This window comes from Lepidochelys kempii, chromosome 2 (assembly GCF_965140265.1).
Source record: "Lepidochelys kempii isolate rLepKem1 chromosome 2, rLepKem1.hap2, whole genome shotgun sequence".
Classification (NCBI taxonomy): Eukaryota; Metazoa; Chordata; order Testudines; family Cheloniidae; genus Lepidochelys; species Lepidochelys kempii.
In genome coordinates, this window is record NC_133257.1 from 16079450 (window position 1) to 16106810 (window position 27361).

Below are 27361 nucleotides of genomic sequence, written 5' to 3' on the forward strand. Positions count from 1 at the left end.
TCTTTTTGAGTAAAAGAGGAATATATACATGTTCTGACCAAGATGCTACCTTAGTTCTAAACACACAAGCAGTCTAAGTAGCACACAATCTCTCTGGATGCATATTATTTATCTGCTTTCCAGTTCTAGAGTACCACAACCCTGTGGTGAATAAGCAAAATAGCTATGCTTTCTACCCTTACCGTTTCCAGAGCTGTCTATGACCTGTTCCTATGTATAACATTGTTCCTGGTTATAACCTAACCAAACCCATTCCTACAAGATAGGATTTTTATTTATTTTTAACAGGACCAGCTCTCGGAGGTTCCAGAAACGTCTCATCCTGAAACACTAATGCTTTTTGGAGTTACAAACTTTACATTATATGATATCTTACTGCACAATGAGAGAGTGCCTAGCTACCAATATAAATAGCTTGGTTCTGTAGCCCTCTTGTAATCCAGACTCAGACTTCTGATAAAGCAATCATTCCATTGAGGCCTTGCTTGTGTTTCTAATTGATAGTTTTTTATCATGATGCCATTGGTCAAGACCAAAATGTTAGTCACTAAAGTATCCTGGTTTAGTCGTCTAGGGCCTCATTGCCTCGGGGGGAGGGGTCTGTTTTTTTGCATGTATATTTCTCCTTTCACTAGCGTAGCTTGATGAATATGGAGTTCTAGGGTCCTGCTGCTCTTATCCATATTGTCCTCAGCCACCATATCAAAACTTTTTCCTTCCTAGTTAAGTTCTGTTCTTAAAATATATGCAGCTAATATATCTACATTCTTTATTGCACATAGAAATATTTAAGGTGGCATACATTTAGCTCTTTATTGTCTTGAGGAGGTTATAAAGTCTCTTGGCTTGCAGGTAGAGGAGTGGTACCGTATGCCTACTTCGTGTTGGGCAGCCTTTAATGGCTTGTTTAGTGTTGATGGCTAACCATAAGGTAAATACCAGGGTTAAGCATCACAATCCTTGCCTATGTAAGGCAGGAGAGATTTAACCCTCAGAACAAACAAGTAGTCTCATTGACTTAAGTGGAAATTCACATAAATGAGTAACAGCTGCATGAATGAACTGAAACATTAGCGCATGTTCAAACAGGCTCTCAACCTTTCTGAGGCCTCCCTGCTTGATGACCCCACAAAAACCTGCGTGCAGTCCCAAGGGGTCTCGGATTCTAATATAATGTAACTTTCCAGTGTAGGGGAGCCCTAAAAGAGTGCTGTCTAGCTGCTAGAACAAGGAATGGGAGTTAAAATTCTTGGATTCTATTCAGTTCTGACTTGTTCATTGATTTAATTCATTACTTTAGGTTAATCATTAGCTTCTCTGTACTTCACTATACATGCTATAAATTAAGCAAGTATATCTGTCAAAGCATAACTAGTGTCTGTAAAATACTTGGGGCTAAGTTGCTCACTTGCTGAGTAAAACTCCCATTGAAGGTAATGGAAGTCTTACTGTATTTTGGTGGGGGAGGGAGTGGCTATAGAATTTGGTCTCTTGTAAATTTGGGAGCTTCACTAAGTGTATATACTTGGACTAATTTTGCAGCTGCAATGCATATCTGCATTAATATGTTACAAATCTCTCTTCACAGGGAATCACTCGCCTTCTTCAAGATTTTGATGTTCAGGCAAGTAAACACTTTTTTCCACTCTTCCATTTGGTAAACCAATTTATGCAAAATCTGATCAAAAGTGTGACTTATTTAAAAACAATGTAATTGCAAAGCATGAAGCTGAATAGTATCAATTATTTCATAACATTGTGAAGAGGTCTTCAGAAACTGGTTCTGAGGAAGTATCCACTTAAAGAGGGGAAAAAGCATTGCAAGTAGTTTTATTTTGCTAATGAGGATGTGACTAGCTGATTGGATGAAGGTGAAATCAATTGTTCTAAATATTTTCTTATTGGCAGGTAGGTCTTGTGTGCCTTGTATAGTGTCTAGTTTCCAAGAGATTCTTGGAGCATGTTGAGCAGTGGAAAGCAGTTAATGTCTGCACTTGTAGGTTTTTTCCAGAAAAGTCCATTGTCTGCAGTTTTAAACTTGTGAATTGTCCACGTCCAGTTCAAAGAGTGATGTCTTCACCATTAGCCACACTTGTCTTTGAAGGCCTGGTAGACTTCCCAAATTTTTCAGTCTCTCTTTACTTGAAGTTGTGGTGGCTCTTGTTTTTAGTAGTACCCTCTTTAGTCAAAGATGGTTGATCAGGTTAATCTAAACAAATGTCCAGAAACACTGTTGCTTATTCTTTCCATGTTGCCTGTGTTTACATCTTTGCCAGTTCATGTAACTTTGAAACAATATTTTAATGTTCACATTTTCCATTTATCTCTTACTTGACTCAAATGGATGTTTTGCCTGAGTAAGGACTGTAAGACTGTTCCTCTGTTCATACATCAGAATTTGCCAGAGCCCATAGACAATGTAAAAACCCCACCCTTTTGGTGTGGGACCTTAACTTATCATTCTTGTCCAAAGGATGCAGGGAGGCAGTTTCTCCATGAAATGAGTGGCATTAAATACAGTATCAGACTTCTGCTGATACTGGAAAGATGTACTGGATTTTGCAAGTTTGTACTGTATCTGCTGTGCAATTTTGCTATGAAAATACAGCACTTAAACACAGGAACAAGCCTTAGTTTATTATTTACAGTAAATATCTGTTTTATAGCATCTATTCAAGTAAATCCTTTTTCTATCTTTGTGAATTTTGGCACTCTACTCTAAATCTAGTTAACTATATATATCAAAGAATTGTTGCAAACGCAGGCTTTTTTTAAGCAGCACATGGAAGATAAGATTTCAGTTTGGGTCCAGATTGATCAATTGTTCCAAATTAATCTGAATCCCAGATTAAGTTTGCTAACTGGAGTATTGCAATATTTTGGTTAAATATGACTAGAAATGACCTTTTGTGTCCTGTCTCTATTCTGACTACTTTAATTTCAAATTTGCATGATTTATAAATCAGTCTTAACTGCAAGAATGAAACCAAAAATAAAAATTCAGATATTTAACAGCCACTAATCCAGACCAACAGGTTTTTTGTCCTGAATGTTTAGCCAACAATAACTTTGTGTAAACTCCTGCTCTATGATCTTTCTCTTAGCTTACAAGACAGCTGCCATCTTTAGTAGCAGTTATATATTTTTCTTGAAACACAATAGTCCAGTATATTGAATTGCTACTGGTGATAAGGAAGAGCACTAGAGGTGAAAATGAACCAGTACAGGCTGGTACAGTGTACCAGTACCAGCCTGTACGCAGCCCACACTTTAACATCGCTTCCCCCCCCTCCCCACTGACCAGGGAGGCAAAAGGGCAGCTGCCCTGGGGCCAGTGATTTAAAAGGGCCTGGGGCTTTCGGCCACTGTCACTGCTACCACAGCAGCAACCAGAGCCCTGGGTCCTTTAAAAGCGCCTCTGGAGCCGCAGGCAGCAGGGGCCAGACAGCATAGATGGGCTGGCTGGGGACACTGACCCCAATCCCACACTACTAAGAATTTATTACTTTCACCCCTGAAGAGCATACATGTGCTGCTAATTAAGGTACCTAAAACTATGCATTTAAATAGGTGGCTTGATTTTTTTTTTTTTTCCAGAGGTGCTGAGCACCCACAAGTCAAATGTTACTGGGAGCTAAGATCACCGGGGGGGGGAGGGGGGGCAATCAGCTTATTTCATGCCTAAATATGGATTTGGATGCCTACCTTTAGATTCAGAAAAGTTGTTCAAAATCTTATGGGGCTATCTAAAACATTTGTAAATTAGTTACTTTATTTCTTCCAGTTAATGAAAACTTCAACCTTTTTTTTCTGAAACCCCCCGACATGCTGTAAAAACACCATGGCCCACCTGTGCCACAACTGTTTTCTGCATATAAAAGCCAGAGCCAGTGTTAAGGGGTAGCAAGCAGGGCAATTGCCTGGGGCCCTGTGCCTCAGGGAACCCTGTAGAGCCAAGTTGCTCAGGCTTCTGCTTCAGCCCTGGGTGGCAGGGCTCAGGGCCCCAGGCTTCAGTCCTGCACAGTAGGGCTTAGGCTTTCTGCCCTGGGCCCCAGCAGGTCTAACACTGGTTCTGTTTGGTGGACCCCCCTGAAACCTGCTTGTGGTCCTCCAGGGGTTCCCCAACCCCGGTTGCAGTCTATAGCAGTGGTTCTCCTCTACAATGACATTTGAATTTCAGGAGACATTTTTAAGCTGGTAATGCAATTTTGAGATTAGGAAGTAGTCAGTCTGTTTTTATATACCCACCTGAACTGTAAGATTTGGGAGAGAAATAGACAGATTATGATAGTGGGAAATTGACTGTCAAACCTATAGCAAAACAGTCCCTGTCCTGAAGAGATTATAATATAATACAAATATATATATATGGCTGATACCTCCACTCTGTGGAAGCTCTCTACTAAAGAGTATAATAAAAACAAGGGAAAGTTGGTGACACAATTAACTCCTAAATTTTCTCCTGTGTGGCTCAGACATGCCAAACCCATGGGAGGGGGGAATGCAGAAATTGGGCTTGTTTTTGGCTTAGTTAGCTTGTGAGTTGCTTATTGCCTAGTTCTTGGCTTGTAGCTTGTTGCTTTCTACACTCTTCTCCCCTCCCCACACCCCCCAATCAGCCACAGGCAAGCAGGGGGAGGGAGAGAGTTGGGGTGCACAGTGGGCCCAACACAACAGTCCCAGGCTGCACACCAGAAGGATCTAATCACATAGTGTTGGGGTTCTTAGGGAGTGGCTTGTTTTGGTCTTGTTTTGAAATGGGATAGCTTGATTTTTTTTTTGGCTTATTGTGAAAGTTGAGGTGTGTATTTACCACGTGAAAGTTGGCAACTGTGGTCTGGATATGTTGGCCAGTATTAGTGGGTACTTTACTTAGGTTTTGGAGTTATCCCTTGGAATTGTTAAACATCATAATTCATGAGCACTAGAAATTCTAGAGGTGAGCTGTTTTAACACCAATTTATGCTAAACTGATGCAGAATAGAGCATAAATTTTTTGGTTTTGCATCATAAATATAAGGCCTGGCCTAAACTACAGGGTTAGGTCAAATTTAGCTGCATTAGGTTGATTTTAAAAATGACTGCGTCCACACAACCAACCCCGTTGCGTCAACCTAAAGGGCTCTTAAAATCAATATCTGTACTCCTCCGCAATGAGGGGAGTAGTGCTAAAATCAACCTTGCTGGGTTGAATTTGGGGTAGTGTGTGTACATATTGATTGGCTTCCAGGAGCTATCCCAGAGTGCTCCATTGTGAGTGCTCTGGATAGCACTTTCAACTCCGATGCACTAGCCAGGTACACAAGAAAAGCCCCGGGAATTTTTGAATTTCATTTCCTGTTTGGTCAGCGTGGCGAACTCAGCAGCACAAGTAACCATGCAGTCCCAGAATCACAAACTAGATCCAGCGTCTCCCTTTCGGTCCACGCTGGAGCTAGATTGCTGTATGGGGAGAAGAATCTCTGCAGGCAGAACTCCAATTTGGGTTATTGCTGATTTATTTTATAGAAGTCAATTCTTAAAATTCAGTTTTAGACAGTCGATTGCATATGTCCACACTAAGTGCATTAAGTCAGTGGAGTGCATCCTCACGACCGTGGCTAGCACTGACTAATGGAGCAGTGCACTGTGGGTAGCTCCATGCTTACCATGGTATGGCATCTGCACAGAGAAAAGGCACAACGATTGTCTGACATTCCTTTCATGGAGGGAGGGGCAACTGATGACATGGACCAAAAACCACCTGCGACAATATTTTTGCCCCATTGGGAGCTTAACCCAGAATTCCAATGGGTGGTGGAGACTGGGATAGCTACCCACAGTGCACCGTTCTGTAAATCAATGCTAGCCACAGTAGTGAGGACACACTCCACCAACTTAATGCGCTTAGTGTGGATATATGCAACCAACTGTAAAATCATTTTCTAAAAATCAACTTCTAGAAGATCAACCTAATTTCATAGTGTAGACATAACCCTAAGCAGGTAAGGGTTGGTAGACATTATTGGTCATAATTTTCCTAATTATGATCACACTTCAAAAGTGGGTTGTCAGCCATAAAACTTTTTATTTACCAAATAACTGAAGGCAACTGTTTCTGCTGCACTATAGTTGTAGGTGGCAGAGATGAGTTTCAATCATTTTTTAAAAATCCATGGCTATTGGCCATTGTTCACTGGTAAAGTGACCATCGGTTCATCTCCCCCTACTGCTTTGTCTTTCTTACAAAAAGAACCATGTCATAAAATGGACAAGAAGAGCTTCTTTTTTTCCAATACTATAGGGGCACATTCCCAGCTGGTGCAAATAGTCATAGCTGCAGTGATCAGCCCCATTGCTGTGCTCTCCCAAATGGATGATTGAGGGGAGATAGTGTTTCAACATAACCCATTTGCTAATTACGGTGTGAACAATCACTGGCCAGAACTAAACTAGAGTTCCTGCAATAAGGTACCAAAATCTCATCTAGAGACATTGGTAATACGGAGTGTTATAAATGGCCTGACACTGAGTAACTACAATTGCTATGGAAGACAGTGGTGCTGAGCGCCACTGAAATCGCTGTTTAAGGTGCCCAACTCTCCATCCTCCTGGAGCAGGGAGATTTTTGACCACTAAACTGAAAATTAAACATGGGGCCTAAATTTAAATGGATAAACTGACCAAGCTTTTACACAGAACTAAACATAGGTAAAATGTGGTGACTGTCTGTTTAAAAAAATAAAAATCCGTGAACCGTTTTAGACCAACATTACCCTGCAATTAGAGAACCAGACACTGCATGCTAAATTAGAAGTAAAAATGCTTTGTACATCTAAAAATCAATAGAGGAATAGAATGAAATTAAATAGAACATAAACAGTAGTTAGTAACTGGGATTTTAAATTTTCACTTTGTCATCCAAGAAGTTATAAGTAATGTGGATTTAAAACAAGCCTAAAGGGGAATACTGTTTGCACAAGTTTAGGTTAATATATTTAAAAAAAAAGCTGCTTCCCTAGAATTTCTTGAAGGAGGGAGACTGTGTGTGTGGAATGAAGTAGTGGTACACTTTAAATAAAAGCACTTGAAGAGACTATGGGATTAAGGATAAGCTTTTAGCTTTCAAATCGTGTTGATGTAGCACTAGTTTGAGTTGAAACACAATATTTGGCTTCAAGCAAGATGCCTACTTAACTTTTTTTTATTTAGTGTCCACAATGCTATGAGCATATATCCCATAACTTAAAAACTGTAAACACATCCAACTTAACCCCCTTCCTCAACAGTCTAAGGCTATGGCTACACTACAAGGCTTTTAGTGGCACAGCTGTGCCCCTACAGCCATACCACTAAAAGGCACGTGGTGTGGCTACTGCTTGTCAGCAGGAGAGAGCTCTCTCCTGCTGACAAAGAGCTGTTCACACTCGAGCCTTTCTTTGGTAAAAACTTTTTGTTCAGGGGTGGTGAGTTTTTTGTTTAACACCCCAAATGACACAATTTTGCCAATGAAGTGCCAGTGTAGACAAAGCCTTAGAGGAAATAAATGGGCTTCTTTGCATGCTAGCAGTGTACAAATTGCTTCACTCCTCTAACCTTATGACTACACAACAGTGTCATTTGATGACCAAAAAGTCTATTTTAAAATGGATAAACTCTTTTCAGACTAAGATGTCTTCTCTCAAATTGCATTATATAGAACATTACCATAACTGGTGTTTTTTTTGTTTATAGGACACTCGGTAGGGATGTGCCTCTTTTTAAAAGCTAGAGATATAAGACCAGATGGCACATTTGTCTTTATCCTTCTATCGGATTAGTGTACCTTGGATTTTTTTCCAAGACTGTTTTTAATACAAACTGGTCAGTGAAGAGCCTCTTAATATAACATTGACATTGATTGGGATGTGCTGCCATCTGTTTTTGGTGCTTTACATTTTAAAACACTCATCCCACACATCGCATGGACAGATCTCTGGATCGCTAAGGATCAGTGGAGATGTGAAGTAGTTAGCGTTATATAAAGGAAACTGATTTGATTTGGCCAGGTATAAGAATTTCTGGAATTCTTAATTAAACTCTTGTGGGGAAAATAGCTTAAGTCAGTTACAAATCTATACCATGGTCTCCTAATAAAGACTGAAGAATTACACCTCCTCTTTAAAAGAGCAGTCTTATTCACATCAACCATTTGAATTTTGTCTCCCTGTCCTACATGTGATTCAACCAAAAATAGTTTGATGCTGGGGGTTGAAATTGAGACAAACTTTAGATTGGGTAAATTGGAATAGTGAAGGGTCAGTGGGTTGCATAGGTTAAATGTTAATACCTTTGTCTAGCTGAAGTCTAAAGATCTTTCTGTCAAATGGATGAAATGGAAAAAAGTATTTAAAGTCTAATGTAGACTCTTCTATAAAAGAGGGGAGTTTTGTTCTTTCCAGTGGCAACCACTAAACTGGAGAGAGTTTACAGCAGCTACCATGCAGTCGTATCCCATACCAGTTACCTCTCTAGGTAGAATAAAAAATAATTGTATGATATGTGAGCTTGTACTAAATCCATAAATGCTGTAGTTCATGCCTTTAGAAAATAAGGCATGTAAGTGCAAAATAAGTGTCTGCATGTGTCTGATCATTCCTGTTGGAAGAAAGTGCTATTTTAAAGTCATTGTCTTGAAATTCTTACTAGAAGCTTCTTCAAAGACACATTTTTCTGAAAAGTTCTGAATCTACTTTTACCTTGGGGCAGGGGTAGACTTTGAGATTAAAAGCTTTGAATTTTCTTGTATCTGAAATAGTTTAGTTTGGAATTTTGCTTCTGCCAGTGTGTATGAAGATAACAAGAGTTGCATCCAGAATTAATTATTTGACTTGTGTGTATTAAGTGTGTGGAGGGTTCCCCCCTCAGAATAGGTAGGGTGTGTGTGTATGTGTTGCATTATGTACAGTGGAGAGTTACATTTTCACCTTTTTGGTAGTTGTCTGAACTGTATTGAATAGGCATTTCTTCTGGTCAAACCTGACTCAAACTCTATTTAAGAATGACGTCCTCCTAAATTAATTTGTTTTGGTTTTCTGTATGGAGCTTCACAGGAGCTGTGAGCTTATGCAGAATAGCAGCTTGTTTATATAACCTGGTTTTCTACAGAGTCAAACTAAAACCTGCTGCTTGTTTCTGCCTAGTGACTTGTTGAATTTATATTATACTGCTGTGTCTAAAAATGGTGCTGGATGTGGAAGATACTGCTTATCTAATAAATAATGCAGTAAGTATTGATCTGGGGTGTGTAAAAAGACTTTTGAGACTGAACATTAGTGACATTGAACATAGGTGAGATAAAGTGTTATCTAAACTCACTTGGTGTTTGTGCGTCTTGCATTTTTGGTGCATAAACCAAAAATGTGAATAAATGACTAAAGAAACTTGAGTAGAATTTACAAATTCTAGCATTTACTTTCAGCATTAGATGTTGAAGGTGTACTGTGTATTTAATATTACTGAGTTGTGAATTGGATTAAAGGTGAAAGTTTTTGTTTGTGTGTTTGACCCTATTTACAAGTATTAGGTATTCTGGCTTTGTACTGTAAAGGTGTTTGTTTGGATGTAGATGTATATTCATTCCTCTGTGCAGTCCTTTAATTTTGAGAAACAAAGCTACCCTGAAAGTATGCCTTAAGGCAAAACTCTTTTCTTTTTTTTTTTAAAAAGGAGGGGGGGGGGTGTCAAAGCATGCCTGGAGGTGGCTAGGACTAAGGTTCTACTAAGCACTATTGCTCTTACCTGAATTTCATTGCTTGGCTAGTCACTCATTACAAAAGATTATGTTCAAGTGTAGTTTAGCTTTCTTTGTTTTTATTTCAACTATCTTTTAGTACTGATTTTCACAGAAGCATAGAAATGTAGGGCTGGCCAGGACACTGAAGTAATCAAATCCAGCCTCCTGTGCTGAGGCAGGACCAAGTAAACCTAGACCATCCTTGCAGGTGTTTGTCTAACCTGGTCTTAAACCTCCCATGATGGGGATTCCACAAATTCCCTTGAAAGTCTATTCCAGAATTTAACTACCCTTACTGCAGATTAAGCTCCTTACTTCTGGTTTTAACTCAGTAGAGATGGAGAACCTTCAATCATAGTCCTCTTGATAACAGCCCTTAACATATTTGAAGACTATCAGGTCCCCTTACAGCTGCTTTTTCCCCCCCAAGACTAAACATGAGTTTTTTAACCTTTCCTCATAGATCAGGCTTTCTAAACCTTTCATCATTTTTGTTGCTCTTCTCTGGATTCTCTTCAGTTTGCCCACATCTTAAAGGGTGGCACCCAGAATTGGGCTCACCAGTGCTAAGCAGAGTGGGACAATTACCACCTGTCTTACACCACGCTTCTGTTAGTAGATCTCAGAATACTAGCCCTTTTCCACAACTGCATCACATTGCTGACTCATAATCAATTTGTGATCCATTATAGCCCCAGATCCTTTAACAGTACTGCCGCTTAGCCAGTTATCCCCATTTTGTAGTTGTACATTTGATTTCCCCCCTTTCCTAAGTGAAGCACTTGTCTTTAATAAATTGTATCCTGTTGACTTCAGACCAATTTGTCAAGATAATTTTGAATTCTAATCCATCTGCAAATGCTTGCACAAACCCTTCTAGTGGTGTCATTTGCAAATTTTATAATCATACTTTCCATTCCATTATTCAAGTCATTAATGAAAATATTGAATAGTACCAGACCAGGAGTGACCCCTGTGGAACTCCAGTAGATATGTCCTCTGACACTGAGCCACTGATAGCTGCTATTTGAGTAGTCGTACAACTGGTTGTACACCTACCTCATAACTTCATCTAGACCCCACTTCCCTACTTCACATATGGGAATGTTATGTGGGACTGTCAAGCCTTACTAAAATCAAAATATATGTCTGCTGCTTTGCCCCATCCCCTAAGCCAGGAACACTGTCAAAGAAGCAAATTAGGCTGGTTTGGCATGCTTAGTTGTCTGTTCCTTAACTCTAATATCCTTCTAGCTGCTTACAAATGGCTTGCTTAATAAGTTGTTCCAGCATCTTTGAGTATCAAAGCTAGGCTGACTGGTCTTTAATTTCCCAGGTCGTCTTTGTTCCCTTTTTTAAAAGGTAGTCCTATGTTTGCTCTTCTCCATCTTTGTGAGAACCTCACTTATCCTCATAAAGAAAAAAGGAGGACTTGTGGCACCTTAGAGACTAGCAAATTTATTTGAGCATAAGATTTTGTGAGCTACATCTGATGAAGTGAGCTGTAGCTCACAAAAGCTTATGCTCAAATAAATTTGCTAGTCTCTAAGGTGCCACAAGTCCTCCTTTTTTCTTTGAGGATAAGTGAGGTTCTCACAAAGATGGAGAAGAGCAAACATAGGACTAACAGCTGCTACTCTGAAACTTATCCTCATGTGTTCTTGAAGATTGCTTCAGCTGGTTCCTTAAAATTTATCCTAAGGTACTTATCAGGCCCTGCTAACTTGAATGTATTTAACTTATCTAAATATTGTGATGTTCCCCTGACATTATCTGGACCAGTAATCTGCTAGGTCACTCCAATCCTTGATTCTGGGAGCCAGCCTTACCCTGCTCTGCTGTGAGAACCCTCACTCCTGGGCTGTTCACACACAGCCTCTAGCATGTAAGCTGCTCCCAGCTACATGAGTGAGCACTTTTGGCCAGACGCTGCTTGATTGTGCAACCAAATGACACTAGCCAATACCCCTGGTCCCAGCCACAATCCTAGGAGCCTCTCTTTTTTGCAGTGTCCAGTTATGACCCCTGGATGTTGCAAGCTTATGTGAGTTCATCAATTTAACAAAGAAATTGATCTGCATTAGGCGTCTTATCCCAAGAAGAGTCTGACACTTCCAACCAAATTCACTGCTTCAGGTAGAATAAACACTGTTTTATTAACTAAAGATAGATTTTAAGTGATTATAAGTCCAAGTATAACAAGTCAGATTTGGTCAAATGAAATAAAAGCAAAACGCATTTTAATCTGATCTTAGCACTTCCAGTGCTCTTACAAACTTAGATGCTTCTCACCGCTGACTGGCTGCCTTTCAGCCAGGCTCTCCCCTTTTGATTAGGACTTCAGTCAGTTGGTGGTATCTGTAGATGGAGGTGAGAGAGAGAGCATGGCAAATATGTATGTCTTTCTCTCCCTTCCCTTTTATCATGTCCTTTCTTCCCTCTTGGCTTTGCTCCCCCCTTCAGAGTCAGGTGAGCATTACCTCATTGTAGTCCCAAACTGACCAAGGAATGCGGGGGGCAACTCAAGAATCCTTTGTTGCTGCTTAGGTTAGTGTCCTTTGTTCCTGTGTGGCTGGGCTGGGTATGTCCCATACATGCCCTGATGTGTGAACTGCCCCTCTGCTCTTGGAGTTTTTGTCTGGGCTTATTTTAAACCATGAGGACACATTTTCAGCTTCATAACTATATACATGAAATTGCAACCTATAACATTACTAGAACAACAATGCTCAGTGCATTATAAGCCTTCCGAAGACACTGGACATGACAAACTTTGCATTGGATACCACACAATCATTTTATAAGGATGCAGGGTGTTCCCCTGAGGTATAGTGTCACAATTGTTCTTTTCCTATTTTGGCTTGCATTCCTTCACCCTTGTAGTTATTAACTGGTGGGTAGGGTGGAGTATGCTATGGGACTGAAAACATTTGACACATCTCATGAATAAGTATTGTAGGTACATATCACTAGATAAGCATTGTCAATCATAATGTAGACCACAAACGTGAATAAAATATTTCACAAACTCCTATATTCACCACCACCACCTCTTTTGGCATTTAAAACCTAAGGAGACTTAAGTCGAGAATTTTGTACTAATGGTCACATGTATGTATGATCAGCTGAAAACTTCAAACTGATTTTTTTTTAAAAAAATCATGTAGATGTTAGACTTCTTAGTACAAGATTGAACCACAACTCCTATAGCTACTGCTCCCAGGGGGCATTCTGCACCCAAAAATTAATTCTGTGCAAAAAATCTGCAACAAAATTCTGCACACTATTTTTAAAATTCTGCCAATTTTATTTGTCAAAATAACATTACATAATCACATCAGTTTCAAATATTTTGGTAATAAGTTTCAAAATACCAGTAAGTATGTCTGTAACAATACAAATACACAATTCCCCCAGGAATAGTGAGTTAAAGAAACCCCTATGAAAACCCAGTTCCAGTTTGTCTCCTCCCTCCCCCAGAGCCCAGCTAGGGGTCCAAACACCCACAACTCTTCTCCCCCCCACCCCCCCAGCCATGGTGCCCTCCCAGCCAGTGCACTCAAGCCCAGTTGCAGGGTCCCCCAGCCCAGGTACAAGCGTTCCCTTCCCCCTGACACCTGCTCCCTCCCCCCACCAGAGCCCAGGGATCCAGAGGGAGAAACAGCCAGATACTTGGTCCCAGGCTTGCATGGAGTTGCCTGTGCATTGCCATCTCCTTCCCTCAGGGTGTGCTGGGAACTGCAGCTGCCAGGAGCCCTCTAGCTCCCTCCACCAGCAGTGTCTTCTATGTGTGAGCTGGATCTAGTGGCAGCCAGCAGCACTGCAGCCCATTTCTGGGGGGAAGGGGGGAGAAATTATGCACACACAACATTTCACAGTGGTGCAGAATTTCCCCAGGAGCAAGCTACTGATAACTGCTTAATGAGAAATGTAGCCCCCTAACAATGGCCTCCCTCAGAGTGCTGTCAGTCTAAACTTCAGACTAGTACAGTATAAGTGTTTGTCATTTAACACTTGTAGGCATAGTGAGAGATGTCTGGTTTTTTATTTGTACTAATTTGTATTTTAGTGTCTTCCTCTAATGGAGTTAAGATTTGGGCTACCACTAGTTGTTATAACACTCATGGAGTGGTTTTATCTAGTACTGACCACAGACATATTAGGATGACTGCATCATCTCTATATCTGAGTGACACTTTTTTGTGTGGATGCTTACAGTAAAAATCAGTAAAGTTCACTGGGCACTTTGCCATAGTGAAACTTACTCTTTAAAGTAGAGGGCTATGTTTGTAGTCATGACAAGCACCACAGTGTAGCATGGCTACAACAGCACTGCATGTGTCTATTTAACTGACTTCTGTACAGGCTGTTAATGGTGGTTATTTATTGGCAAAGTTTGCAAGGCCTTATAGTCACTTCATAGCCTTTATCTCTTTGGATAATGTAACACTAACTTTTGAACACCATATCCAGTCAATCCCAGAACTTCAGGGAGTGTTCAAGGCATTAGAGGACAGAATGTTGGGTTTTTTGGTGATGATTGGAAAACTGAAAGGAAGAAATGGGGGAGGGCAACAACACATTAGACCCTAGCATCTTGTTAGCTGAGCTAGTCGCTTCAGTTGCCCATTTAATTGTTTGTAGATCAAATAACCAGTTGATGGTGTCCATTAATGCATTCCAGCATTAACAGTGTTCACTTTAGGTCTGCCCATTTTCTCAGTACATTTTGAGAAATCTTTTCTTCCTGAAAGACCAAAGAAAGGAGAGAAAATGACTGGGATGGGAAGGGTGGCAGGCATGTGGGATTGGAGAAGCATGTAAAACACCTGGTGGGGGTAGAATGGGGGACTCTGGTGGGAGACGGATCCTCTGGCATGGAGGGGGACTGAGGGGCACAACCCCTAGAATGTGGGGAATGATCAATTCTGGTATGGGGGGACATCCTGGCCTTGGCATGGAGGAGGGTTGCATTGAGTCTCTAAAATAGAGGGGAATGGGAGGGTGGAGAATGGAGGGATACAATGGGCCCTTTGCATGTGCAATAAGCTTGGCCTACAGAAGCAGCAAAATGTATGGCACCCCCCCAGTCTGTCTTAGTCCAATTTTAAAACTTCTATCAACACCATCCAGTGCTCTTGCCATCTATCCCATAAGATAAAAATGACCATGAACTTGGTGTCTGTATCAAGAGTCTGAATATTGCTGTGATGAGTTCCTTATTGTTTTTCCTTTCACTTTGAATGATGTCCAAATTATGCTGGATGTGCATGATGCAAAAGATCAAGTTAGTGTCTGAGTGAAGCATTTAAATAAGTAATCACTTGTTTCTTATTTGCAGGAGCAAGATGTTGAGACCCTTCATGGCTCTGTCCATGTTACTATGTATGGGACTCCCAAAGGAAACAGGCCTGCCATCCTAACATACCATGATATTGGATTGAATCGTAAGTGTGATCTTTCATACAGCTGGCCATCACTGTGCTGTTGTAACAGCTGATCACTTTGTGGTTCTTTAACTTACATCCTGCCATGATCCTTGCAGCACATTTGTTTTCAGGGGTAAAATTAGGATCTTGGTGTGTCAGCTTGCCAATAAATTGTTGATCAGTGCAGGTTGATCCAGACTGGCCTTTGCTGCATCCCAGTCTTAACTATGAGCCATTCCATAAAACCAATATGGAGGTACAGAGGAACAAGGGGCCCAGATTTTGTTCATGGTAGACTTTGGGCTAGCTGGCAGTCAGGAGGAAGGAAATGAGCCTGAATGCAGGCAAATAGGAGCAGAAAGTGGTGCCCTTTGACAGCTTTCCACTAAGATAAATGGCATCAAAAGACTAATTGTTGGCATGTGTGGAGCCACTCTTACCTCTCAGACATGATTTCCTTAATACCCTGTTTTTAAGGGAGAAAGTGGCTTGAATTCTGAGTATCCTAGAATATCAGGGTTGGAAGGGACCTCAGGAGGTCATCTAGTCCAACCCCCTGCTCAAAGCAGGACCAATCCCCAACTAAATCATCCCAGCCAGGGCTTTGTCAAGCCTGACCGTAAAAACTTCTAGGGAAGGAGATTCCACCACCTGCCTAGGTAACGCATTCCAGTGTTTCACCACCCTCCTAGTGAAAAAGTTTTCCTAGTATCTAATCTAAACCTACCCCACTGCAACTTGAGACCATTACTCCTTGTTCTGTCATCAGCTATCACTGAGAACAGTCTAGATTCATCCTCTTTGGAACCCCCTTTCAGGTAGTTGAAAGCAGCTATCAAATCCCCCCTCATTCTTCTCTTCCACAGACAAAACAATCCCAGTTCCCTCAGCCTCTCCTCAAGTCTTGTGTTCCAGTCCCCTAATCATTTTTGTTGCCCTCTGCTGGACGCTTTCCAATTTTTCCACATCCTTGTAATGTGGGGCCCAAAACTGGACACAGTACTCCAGATGAGGCCTCACCGATCTCAAATAGAGAGGAACAATCACATCCCTCTATCTGCTGGCAGTGCCCCTACTTATACAGCCCAAAATGCCATTGGCCTTCTTGGCAACAAGGGCACACGGACTCATATCCAGCTTCTCATCCACTGTAACCCCCTAGGTCCTTTTCTGCAGAACTGCTGCCGAGCCATTCGGTCCCTAGTCTGTAGCAGTGCATGGGATTCTTCCATCCTAAGTGCAGGACTCTGCACTTGTCCTTGTTGAACCTCATCAGATTTCTTTTGGCCCAATCCTCTAATTTGTCTAGGGCCCTCTGTATCGTATCCCTACCCTCCAGCGTATCTACCTCTCCTCCCCGTTTAGTGTCCTCTGCAAACTTGCTGAGGGTGCAATCCACACCATCCTTCAGATTATTCGTGAAGAAAACCAGCCTGAGGACCGACCCTTGGGGCACTCCACTTGATACCGGCTGCCAACTAGACATGGAGCCATTTATCGCTACACGTTGAGCCTGACAATCTAGCCAACTTTCTATCCACCTTTAACTTGCTGGCAAGAATACTGTTGGAGACCCTGTCAAAAGCTTTGCTAAAATCAAGGAACCCATCCACTGCTTTCCCCTCATCCACAGAGCCAGTTATCTTGTCATAGAAGGCAATTAGATGAGTCAAGCATGACTTGCCCTTGGTGAATCCATGCTGACTGTTCCTGATCACTTTCCTCTCCTCTAAGTGCTTCAGAAGTGATTCCTTGAGGACCTGCTCCATGATTTTTGCAGGGACTTAGGTGAGGCTGACTGGCCTGTAGTTCCCAGAATCCTCCTCCTTCTCTTTTTTAAAGATGGACACTACATTAGCTTTTTTTCCAGTCATCCAGGACCTCTCCCAGTCACCATGAGTTTTCAAAGGTAATGGAGGATGTGATTGCAGAGCCATTGGCCAACTCCTTTAGCACTCTCGGATGCAGCTCATCCGGCCACATAGACTTGTGCTCGTCCAGCTTTTCTAAATAGTACCGAACCACTTCTTTCTCCATAGAGGGCTGGTCACCTCCTCCCCATGGTGTGCTGCCCAGTGCAGTAGTCTAGGAGCTGACCTTGTTCATGAAGACAGAGGCAAAAAAAGCATTGAGTATGTTAGCTTTTTCCACATCCTGTCACTAGGTTGCCTCCCTCATTCAGTAAGGGGCCCATACTTTCCTTGACTTTCTTCTTGTGGCTAACATACCTGAAGAAACCCTTCTTGTTCCTCTTAACATCTCTTGCTAGCTGCAACTCCAGGTGTGATTTGGTCGTCTTGATTTCACTCCTGCATGCCCAAGCAATATTTATACTCTTCCCTGGTCATTTGTCCAATTTTCCACTTCTTGTAAGCTTCTTTTTTGTGTTTAAGATCAGCAAGGATTTCACAGTTAAGCCAAGCTGGCCGCCTGCCATATTTACTATTCTTTCTACACATCAGGATGGTTTGTCCCTGTAACCTCAGTAAGGATTCTTTAAAATACAGCCAGCTCTCCTGGACTCATTTCCTCCTCATGTTGTTCTCCCAAGGGATCCTGCCCATCAGTTCCCTGAGGGAGTCAGTCTGCTTTTCTGAAGTCTAGGGTCCATATTCTGCTGTTCTCCTTTCTTCCCTGTGTCAGGATCCTAAACTCTACCATCTTATGGTCACTGCCTCCCAGGTACCTATCCACTTTAGCTTCGCCTATTAATTCTTCCTGGTTTGTGAGTAGCAGGTCAAGAGCTCTGCCCCTAGTTGGTTCCTCCAGCACTTGCATCAGGAAATTGTCCCCTACACTTTCCAAAAACTTCCTGGATTGTCTGTGCACCACTGTATTGCTCTCCCAGCAGATATCAGGGTGATTGAAGTCTCCCATGAGAACCAGGGCCTGCGATCTAGTAACTTCTGTGAGTTGCCGGAAGAAAGCCTCATCCCCCTGGTCCGGTGGTCTCCCACCACGACATCACCCTTGTTGCTCACACTTCTAAACTTAATCCAGAGACTCAGGTTTTTCTGCAGTTTCATACTTGAGCTCTGAGCAGTCATACTATTCCCTTACATACAATGCAACTCCCCCACCTTTTCTGCCCTGCCTGTCCTTCCTGAACAGTTGATATCCATCCATGACAGTACTCCAGTCATGTGAGTTATCCCACCAAGTCTGTTGTTCCAATCACATCATTCCTTGACTGCCAGGACTTCCAGTTCTCCCTGCTTCTTTCCCAGGCTTCTTCCATTTGTATATAGGCACCTGAAGTCACTGATCATCCCTTTCTCAGTATGAGGCAGGAGCCCTGCCCTCTCGCATGCTCCTGCTCGTGCTTCCTCCCGGTATCCCATGTCCCCACTTACCTCAGGGTTTTGGTCTCCTTCCCCCAGTGAACCTAGTTTAAAGCCCTCCTCACTAGGTTAGCCAGCCTGCTAGCGAAGATGCTCTTCCCTCTCCATTAGTTGGCACCTGTCTCTGCCTAGCACTCCTCCTTCTTGGAACACCATCCCATGGTCAAAGAATCCAAAGCCTTCTCTCTGACACCACCTGTGTAGCCATTCATTGACTTCCATGATTCAACAGTCTCTACCCAGGCCTTTTCCTTCCATGGGGAGGATGGACAAGAAGACTACTTGCTCTGGGAAGAAGGATAAAGGAGTTGGAGGTGCCACGTAGTCTGCAGTGATCCGCTCAAGGTCATTCTTGGCAGTATCATTGGTGCCCATGTGGAGAAGCAGGAAGGGGTAGCGATCCAAGGGCTTGATGAGTCTTGGCAGTCTCTCCGTCACATCGTGAATCCTAGTTCCTGGCAAGCAGCAGACTTCTCAGTTTTCCTGGTCAGGGTGGCAGATGACTCAGTCCCCCTGAGGAGAGAGTCCCCGACCACCACCACCACCTGCCTCCTTCTCTTGGGAGTGGCGGTTGTGGAACTGCCAAGCCTAGGACAGGGCATCTCATGCCTTCCCATCGGCAGAGATTTTCCCCTCCTGTATAATCCTTGTACCTATAAACAAAATTTTTCTAGATAAAAGGTGAAGGACCTCTGGGTCAAAAATAGCCTATATTTGGGAATCTTCCAAGGACCATGCACCAACATGTGCTTGATAGGGATTTTGGAGCAGGAAAAGGGTATACATCACAAAATGACAAAAGGATGAAAAGAAGCTTGTGGAAGACTCCTTTTTTGAATTTTGTCCTAATGCTGCTGAGGGTTTAAGTATTTATTTAGCTATGTATGTGTCAGGATATCTAGAACTTTGTATAGATTCAAACCAGAATAAATCAATGGATGATGAAATGGTGTCAGCACAAAATGTGACGTTTCTTCTCAGTGCTGCATGATTTAATCTTGTATAGATGCAATCTAATAACGCCAGTTAGACCAAAAAATCAGATCTAATACCAAATACGTTTTTGCCACTTTCACTCCACGAGACTTGGCATTTCTTTACTCAGTTATTAATGTTTACTATTAGACCCATAGGCACTACCACAAGTAGAATTAGGGATTCATTGAACTGTGTAAACACACAGTCATGGTCCCTGCTCCAAAGAGTTTACTTTCCATCAGTAAGCCCATTGTAACTTATTTCTTCATGGTAGTTTGATAGAAGTATCCCTATACTTCATTTTGTATTTTCCATGGATTAGGGAGGGACAGGTGGCCTCTTGGCCTTAACAATAGTTGAGATTTCTATCTAGGAAGGAAGAAAAACCTGTCTTTATGCTATAAAGTTTTATTGTTCATCACATTTTATACTAAAACTACTCAGTTCAGTTACATGTGATGTTAGAGGTTGATAGCAGAAAAAAGATTAAGTAACTTTGCTGTTCCTTACCTTGCATTTTAACAAGGGAAGGATTAAAAAACTTATCCATTTGTGGTGCATTTCCTAACTTCTGAATTTCTTTTCATGTTTAACAGTGTAAATAGGTTATTTCTTGCTGGGTCTCACCCTAGTGCAATACAGCTGGCATTGGGTTTTAAGTTCAGGAGGAAATGAATAAACCTTAAACAGGCTTCTGCTGAAATCTTAAAGTGAGAAGTTCATATTTCTAAAGAACCCTAAATGTTGAGGCCTAATCTGCTTCATAGTATTTCTGTAAAACATTTTCATTTTAATGTATTCTGCTTGTAGCTAGCATAGGAAACCTCAGACTAGCATGGTGTAACTTGCAGTCCTTGGAGATAAGGACAAGAGAACTCTGCAAAAAGATAATTGACTGTCAGCTCTACTTTGGATTTGCTTTCTTTCACTTTTATTATAACTCTAAGATGACTGAAGTAAAATGGAAATTTTTTGTTTTTAAACAAATCCTGGGATAAATGCTTCTGCCCCACCTGACTTCTAGTTTAACTTTCATGTCAGGAATTTCCTTGAGACTTTGGTCTGCCACAAATTTTGACCGAGTGCCAGAATTTAACTACTTACATGAGAATTTCTTGGGAACTGTTCAGCTTTCTGCCTCAAGGTGTTAAAGTAGTAAAGTAACACCATTTATCTCAAACTTAAAGAAACGCAGACTAAAATACTTGTACAAACTCTCAAATTGCGGTTTCTTGTGGTGTCTGCATTACAACTGTGTAAGCCATTCAGTCTTTCATCTTAATGACTGTTACATTCTTTTTCCCTCTAAGACAAAACTTGCTTCAACCCCCTCTTCAACTTTGAAGATATGCAAGAAATAACACAACATTTCGCAGTCTGTCATGTGGATGCACCAGGGCAACAAGATGGAGCAGCATCTTTCCCAGCTGGGTGAGTTGGAGCTGGGGAAAGATCTTGGTGCTTGCATGGATTATCTTGGCCAAAGTGTGTGTCTCAAGACTGGATTGCCTTAAATTAAGATGTATTTTGGATAATCAACATGATATAGGAGGAGTTGCCAACAGGCAAAGGGAAATGGGCAAATGAAGTAAGAGTTGTACTGTGTAAGAGCTAGGTATAATAGTACTAATTAATGAGCTTTTACCCATGTTATGGAAGTTGGGCTAGATCCCTTACTTTTAAGCTGTGTGAAGTCTTGTTGGAAAAGCTTGTGGGCCAGATTCTCAGCTGGCATAAACTGACATAGCTCCACTGATGTAACTGAAGCAACACAGATTTTTTTTAGAGCATCTGATAATCTGGCCTTGTGTGAATTCAGTGTACTTCTTGGTGCAATAGCTGTCTCATCTACTCAGTCTTGTGGATTTTGTGCTTCAAAGCAACCTAACCACTAACATTGCCCATTTCCTATAACAGACTTAATAATAATAATAAAAAAAAACACCTTGGAGTTTGTGGCTTCATAGACAAAGGCCTAGTCTAAGCTTGCTAGTTCACGCCTGTTTGAGTGAAATCCAGTATATTAACAAAGCAAGGGTACCTGGCAGGACAACTTTATCTACACTAGGGCTTTTGCCAGTATAGAAATGGTGGTTCTCTTCTCCCTCCTCCCCCATCACACCCCTCGCTGACATTACTGAAAAGACTACATGTACCACAGCCAACAGTGTTCTTGCTTTCACTAGTTAGGAAACAAATGCAATTAGGAAACAAATGCAATTTGTACATGTTGTAGAGTATCTTCTCTCTTTGGTGCTTGCTGTCATTTTGAGTGGCCTGTCAGGAATGTCCCTTCAGTCTCTGGCAGGACCACTGGATTAGATTCTTCACCTGTGCCAGTTTGTCTTCTGTACATATGTTCTTAAACCATGTTGGCAGAAATAGTTGAAAACACTTTTTTTACAAATGCACATTTTTTTTCTTGTTTTCTAGTCCAAAGTGGGTAGAGATAGCAGTGTGGTGTCAATTCATACATTTCTCACTGTTGGAGTGGGGTGGCAAATTCTAGCCAGTCTCCCTGTCCGGGACCCCATTCTGGTCCCTGCTCATCCCTCCTTCCAATCTCCCTGCAGAGACCCTTGTCTCTCTCAACCAGGAAGTCTCCTCTTTTACTCTGTGTGAGCCAGTGCCACCAGGAGTTGAGTTCTCTGGACTCCCCTGCATGCTGCTGTACTGGAACACTTTGTATGCTAGGTTGCAACAAACTTTGGCTCAGCTGCCACTTTATCTGGGGCAGCTTGGCCAACTTTGAGTGGCATTGCAACCCCATTAGCCAGTTTGCAATGCCACCTACTAAAATTTGGCCTGGCTGCCCCTCCTGTCAGTACAGAGGAATGGCAGGTCAAATTTCAGTGACATTACAACCATGTGGCCAGAGTAATGCTCCAGCAGCAATTGTATTAAGCATGGTTCTTAAAAGTGGTCAGGTCATGGCCTATAGAACTTTGAGCAAGTGCAAAAACCAGGTGGGTAGGAGGGCAGGGATGGTGGCATTCCTCCTTTTCCCCCAGTTGGCATCACTGAGACAGCCTCCTTTGTTCAAAACTTTTAAATGTAGTTCTAACCTACAGTTAAGTGCCAGTGGGGGCTTGTGGCTAAAGGGGAAGTAGGAAGCCAAATACCGTTCCTCTCTTGCCCAATATACAAAACCTCTTTCATGACCCAACATAGCTTCACCTCAAGGAAATTGATAATGGATGAAAGTAGACACTTCACAGGAGAACTGGTTTTTCTGCCTAGTGTTTTTGAGAGGCTCATCAGTTATTGAACACTAGCCAGCAAGGGCTTTATTTGCTTACCCCAGTAACATCTACTCTGGTGGGATATTTCTTGGATTCCAAAACAAAATCCACTTGGACACATTCTATAAAAGTCCTGTAGTATTGCCCTTGTAGGGAACAGTACTTCAAGGTATTAAAATTCTGGCCAGTTAGTAATGAGTTAGTTCCCAAAGTATTGCCCAGCTAGTCATTTAGCTGATTCTCTTCGACACTCAATAGACAAGCTGACTGTTAGCATTGCCATAGGTTAATGCTAATAATGAAGCACAGTTAAGGCAAAAGGGCTTATTTAAAACCCTTGGGGACAAGCTGGCATAGTTCTACTGACTTTTAATAGAGCACCAATTTCTATCCACAGTGAATTTGACCCTTAAACTTCTCCAGCCTATTCACTGCATGGTGGGATTTCAGGGTACATTTTTGTTTATTTCCTACTGTTTTTTTTCTGATGCTTTAGGCTTGTTAAACAATGTGGAAAAATTTACATAAATAAATTTTTTTCTGAAATATACTCTGTAAGCTGAACCAGTAGCAGTAGTTCATCTTGCACCACTTTTTCTCCCAGCACATAGACAGCAGTTTTGCTTCAAACTCCAGGTGAACAATTATACTTTTTGGTTTTAGGCATATTCCTTTGTGGGTGACTTCTTGAACAGAGTTATTAGTTTCCCCAATATGAATTACTTGTAAACCACTTCTAGTTCGGGGTGGGGGGGTTGGTGCCCTCCCTGCAAGTGTTTAGAAGTAATTTTTTTCTGAAACAGATGTTAACACTTGCAGCACTTCTACAAGATAGGAAAGTACTGAAGTATTGGCAGATCTGGAAGCTGAGCCCAGTGAATCCTGAGATCACTAAACTCAGCTGTGTGTGTGCGTGCATTTTTGGAGGTGTCACAACAGTTCCATAGTTAAGATTGCATGTGATGAATGACTGACTGGTACAAAATTTGTATTTCAGATCTAAAGGGGGAGTGAGTTTGGTTTGTTTTTTTACTGCCTAAAGTCAATGACCAGCCTCCTTTCTGAAGAAGCATCTAATGACCAACAAGACTGAGTCAAGAGTTCTGAATTTAATTGCTCCTGCCACAAAACTAGTGGCATTAGGCAAGTCACTTACCTTGAGAGTTGGTCAGATTTTTTTACTAAACTTTTTTCTATCAAAATGCAGTTTTGTTGAAACTGAAATGTTTTGTGAATACAGATCAGCCAGGATCTGGGTAGGGGGGCGGAGTACAATAGCCAGTAGTCTGGTGGTTAAGGCACTTACCTGGGATGTGGGGGATCCAAGTTTAAATCCTGGCTCTACTTAATTCCTGCAACCCAGGTGAAGTGCCCTAGCCCCTGGGCTATACAGTCAGTTTCTCTGGGCCAGTGAGTATTTTATTTCCACAGAGGGGAATGGCTGCAACTGCAGAGATGGAGAAACTGCTGCTATAGCCTGATGGTTAAGGTACTTGTCTGAGCTGTGTCTCTCTGCTCCAAATCAGGCAGAGCAGGGATGTGAACCTGGGTCTCCCATGTCCTGAGTGAGTGCCCCAACCACCAGGTTGTGTTTTACAAAAACTCATGATGGCTTTGGTTCCATATATGAACAAAAACAAATAAAACTTAATTTTTTAATGAAATGTAACTTTCCTGCCAGCCCTACTTACCCCATTTGCAAAATGACTTCTCCATTGTACCAGTGCCAAGGCTTAATTATTTTTTGTAAAATCACTTTCAGATCTTTGCCTGAATTGAGCCAGAAGTGCAAAGTATTACATCTATAACACCTACATCTTTTTACTTTAGTCTTAAATGTCCATCTGATCCAGTGGATGAAACCCTACTGGTGGGTAATTACAAATTTTACCAATACCCTTTTTCCCTGTAGATACATGTATCCCTCCATGGATCAGCTGGCAGAAATGCTCCCTGGGATCCTAAAACAGTTTGGGTAAGTAGAGTTGTATACTTGTCATTCAGCCTCCATTTTGGTCTCTGGTGTTCTGACAGTTTCTTCAGCATGTGGTGTACTGAATGGATAAGCAAGTTCACCTAACTTTTGGGAGAATGTGTCCAGCTTCTAAACTCAAATTTTCATGTGCTGCTTCTCAATTTTTGTCCCAACTCTTCATAAGTCCTTTTTAGAAAGATTGATTCACTGTCATTCTTTTTAATTTCCACCTTATTCCCTATATTGCACTTGTCCTTTTTTTCTAAAAGTAGTAAGTTTTACTGGCACTTTTCCTTGTTTTGAGAAGTCTTGTTCAGTTATTGCTTGTTCAAAAAATTTGCAAACTATTTCAAATTTTTCTCTGGGTAGACTTCTCATTTAGTTTAATTTTAAATTGTTCATGGTGCAGACTACTTATTGCAGAAACTTGGACAGTACTCCTTTTGTCTTACTCTTTCCCTGCTCCAACAGTGATAAAGTTGTCATCTTGAAAATTTAATGTCCTCAAATGTGTCAATAGTTCAGTGTAAGACTCTGAATCACTAAATTTCTAGCATCTAGCCTCTCAGAGCAAGACATTCTAATTTGAATTCAGATAAATGTTAAACAAGCCTGTTTGGTATATATATATTTTTTCCCACTTCTTAATGTCACTGATTTAGAGTACACCAGTCTCTTGTCATGTTTTTATTAAAATATTGTATGACTTGTTTTGTACTGATTTTTCTCCCCTTCTACTGTAGTAAAATGCTTTAATTTGCACTGTACTGAAATTGGTACTATTCGTACCTTATTGGTATATGCTGTTCAAGTTATTCATAAGACTAGTTTCAGTTCAGTGTATTCTGGTAACTTATGTATTGCCTGATAACTGGCATAACAGCCTTTCACTTTCACTGCTGAAGAAAGAAAAGATTGGGGTGACATTGTCCCATAGTCATGATAGGAGGCTGTTAAAATAAGCCGTACCTATTTCAGCACTTGGTATTTGCCAGGGAAATCTTGCAAATCAGGGCAGCTGATTTCCCTTCCAGAATCAGAATACTATAGCTCACCCAGTATATTTCTGTAAAGAAATACTGTAACTGTCACTATTACTAGAATGCAGATGGACAGATGTCCCATGAATATAACTATTTAGCTGAAACCAAGAGCACTAAGTTACTTTGCTAACTGCTAGGAGCAGATCTGTTGTACATTTTCAAAGCCCCACTGAAGTCAATGCAGTTGTGACCATTTACGCCAGCTGCTGACCAGCTATATAATCATGAACTGGCATGTAGGAGGTCTTACCTAAAAGGGAGAAATTGGTTGGATGGAACTTGTTTGTTTCAGTGCACTTTTACTGACACACTTTTTTGTTTTGTTGCACATAACTGCTCTGTATAGGCTGAAAAGTGTTATTGGAATGGGAACTGGAGCTGGTGCCTACATCTTAACTAGGTTTGCTGTAAGTTTCATGGAGCTGCCTTGAAGCTAACCTACATGACACCTGTAGCCTATGTAAATACTTCCTACCCTGCCATACCCACTTATTTAAGCAGTCAAGTTTTTAAAGTGAAATAACATTATCTGCAGGATGGCTAATTCAAAAGATTAGATCTGTTAAACCCAGGGCTCTACCCAGTTAACTTGTGGATGGTGGTTTCTTACATTTAAGGTAGAGAATTCCCATTAAAGTGAAGAAGTTAAATACTCAAAGTAATTTGGCTGGACAACTTTGATAATAAAGACAAAGCTTCTCTCTTTCACATGATAAAATTATACTTCCCAATGCCCTGCCCCAAAATGATTATCCCTCTAATTTAAACTCTGTACTGTTATATATCTGGCGACTTGCATGTTCACATGATTTCCTAAATTGCAGCTGAACAATCCAGAAATGGTGGAAGGACTAGTTCTCATCAATGTAAACCCTTGTGCTGAAGGATGGATGGACTGGGCAGCAACTAAGGTAAACTTTTTTTTTTAAATCACATGCAATCTGGCTGGTTGGTTTTTTTTTAAAAAGGTTTGCACTTGAACAATGGGCTCTTAAAATGTCACATCAGATTTTAGCTAAGCTTTTTTCAGTTTGTATTCCCTTATTAAAATTGTGGCTGCAATATTAAAGGATAATTGCTTTTGGTTCCATTCCTCAGTTTTAACTGGAGTACTTCCTGTAGGGTTGATAAAGTATAGCTCAGTGGTCTCCAACCCTTTTATGACCAAGATCCCTTTTGGAATTTAAGGGCAACCCAGGATCTACCCTGCCCCACTCACTCCATTTTCCCCCTCACTTTCGCTGGGGTAGGGGTTTGGGAGGGAGTGCAGGCTCTGGGCTGGGGCTAAGGGGTTCACAGTGTGGGAGGGGGCTCTGGGCTGAGCCTGGGGGTTGGGGTGCAGAAGGGAGCTCCAGGCTGGGGCAGGGGGTTGCAGGGCCACACTGGCCACTTCCAGGAGCGGCATGGGGCTGGGAACAGGCAGGGAGCCTGCCTTAGCAGCAGCCACACTGCACTACCAGAGATTGCAATCAACTGGGAGTTCCTCTAGGATTGACCAATTGAGTGCAATAGACCAGTTGGTGACCACTGCTGTAGCTGTACCCAGCAGTGCCATTGTACTGTAGCTGTCAATTTATTGTAAATGCTTTTGTTGAGGTC

The 27361-nt window shown here is 41.6% G+C and overlaps 1 protein-coding gene across 3 annotated transcripts in view; it reads left to right on the forward strand.

The window, feature by feature from the left end:
• The window catches only part of NDRG1 (N-myc downstream regulated 1), a 65183-nt gene that overhangs the window by 21197 nt on the left and 16625 nt on the right, over positions 1–27361 (forward strand). For all 3 annotated transcript variants that reach the window (XM_073330065.1, XM_073330067.1, XM_073330066.1), the window contains exons 3-8: positions 1589–1624; positions 15096–15201; positions 20813–20933; positions 24657–24719; positions 26109–26169; positions 26587–26673. In XM_073330065.1, the coding sequence (XP_073186166.1) occupies positions 1589–1624; positions 15096–15201; positions 20813–20933; positions 24657–24719; positions 26109–26169; positions 26587–26673 (474 nt within the window). The remainder of the gene's footprint in view (positions 1–1588; positions 1625–15095; positions 15202–20812; positions 20934–24656; positions 24720–26108; positions 26170–26586; positions 26674–27361) is intronic.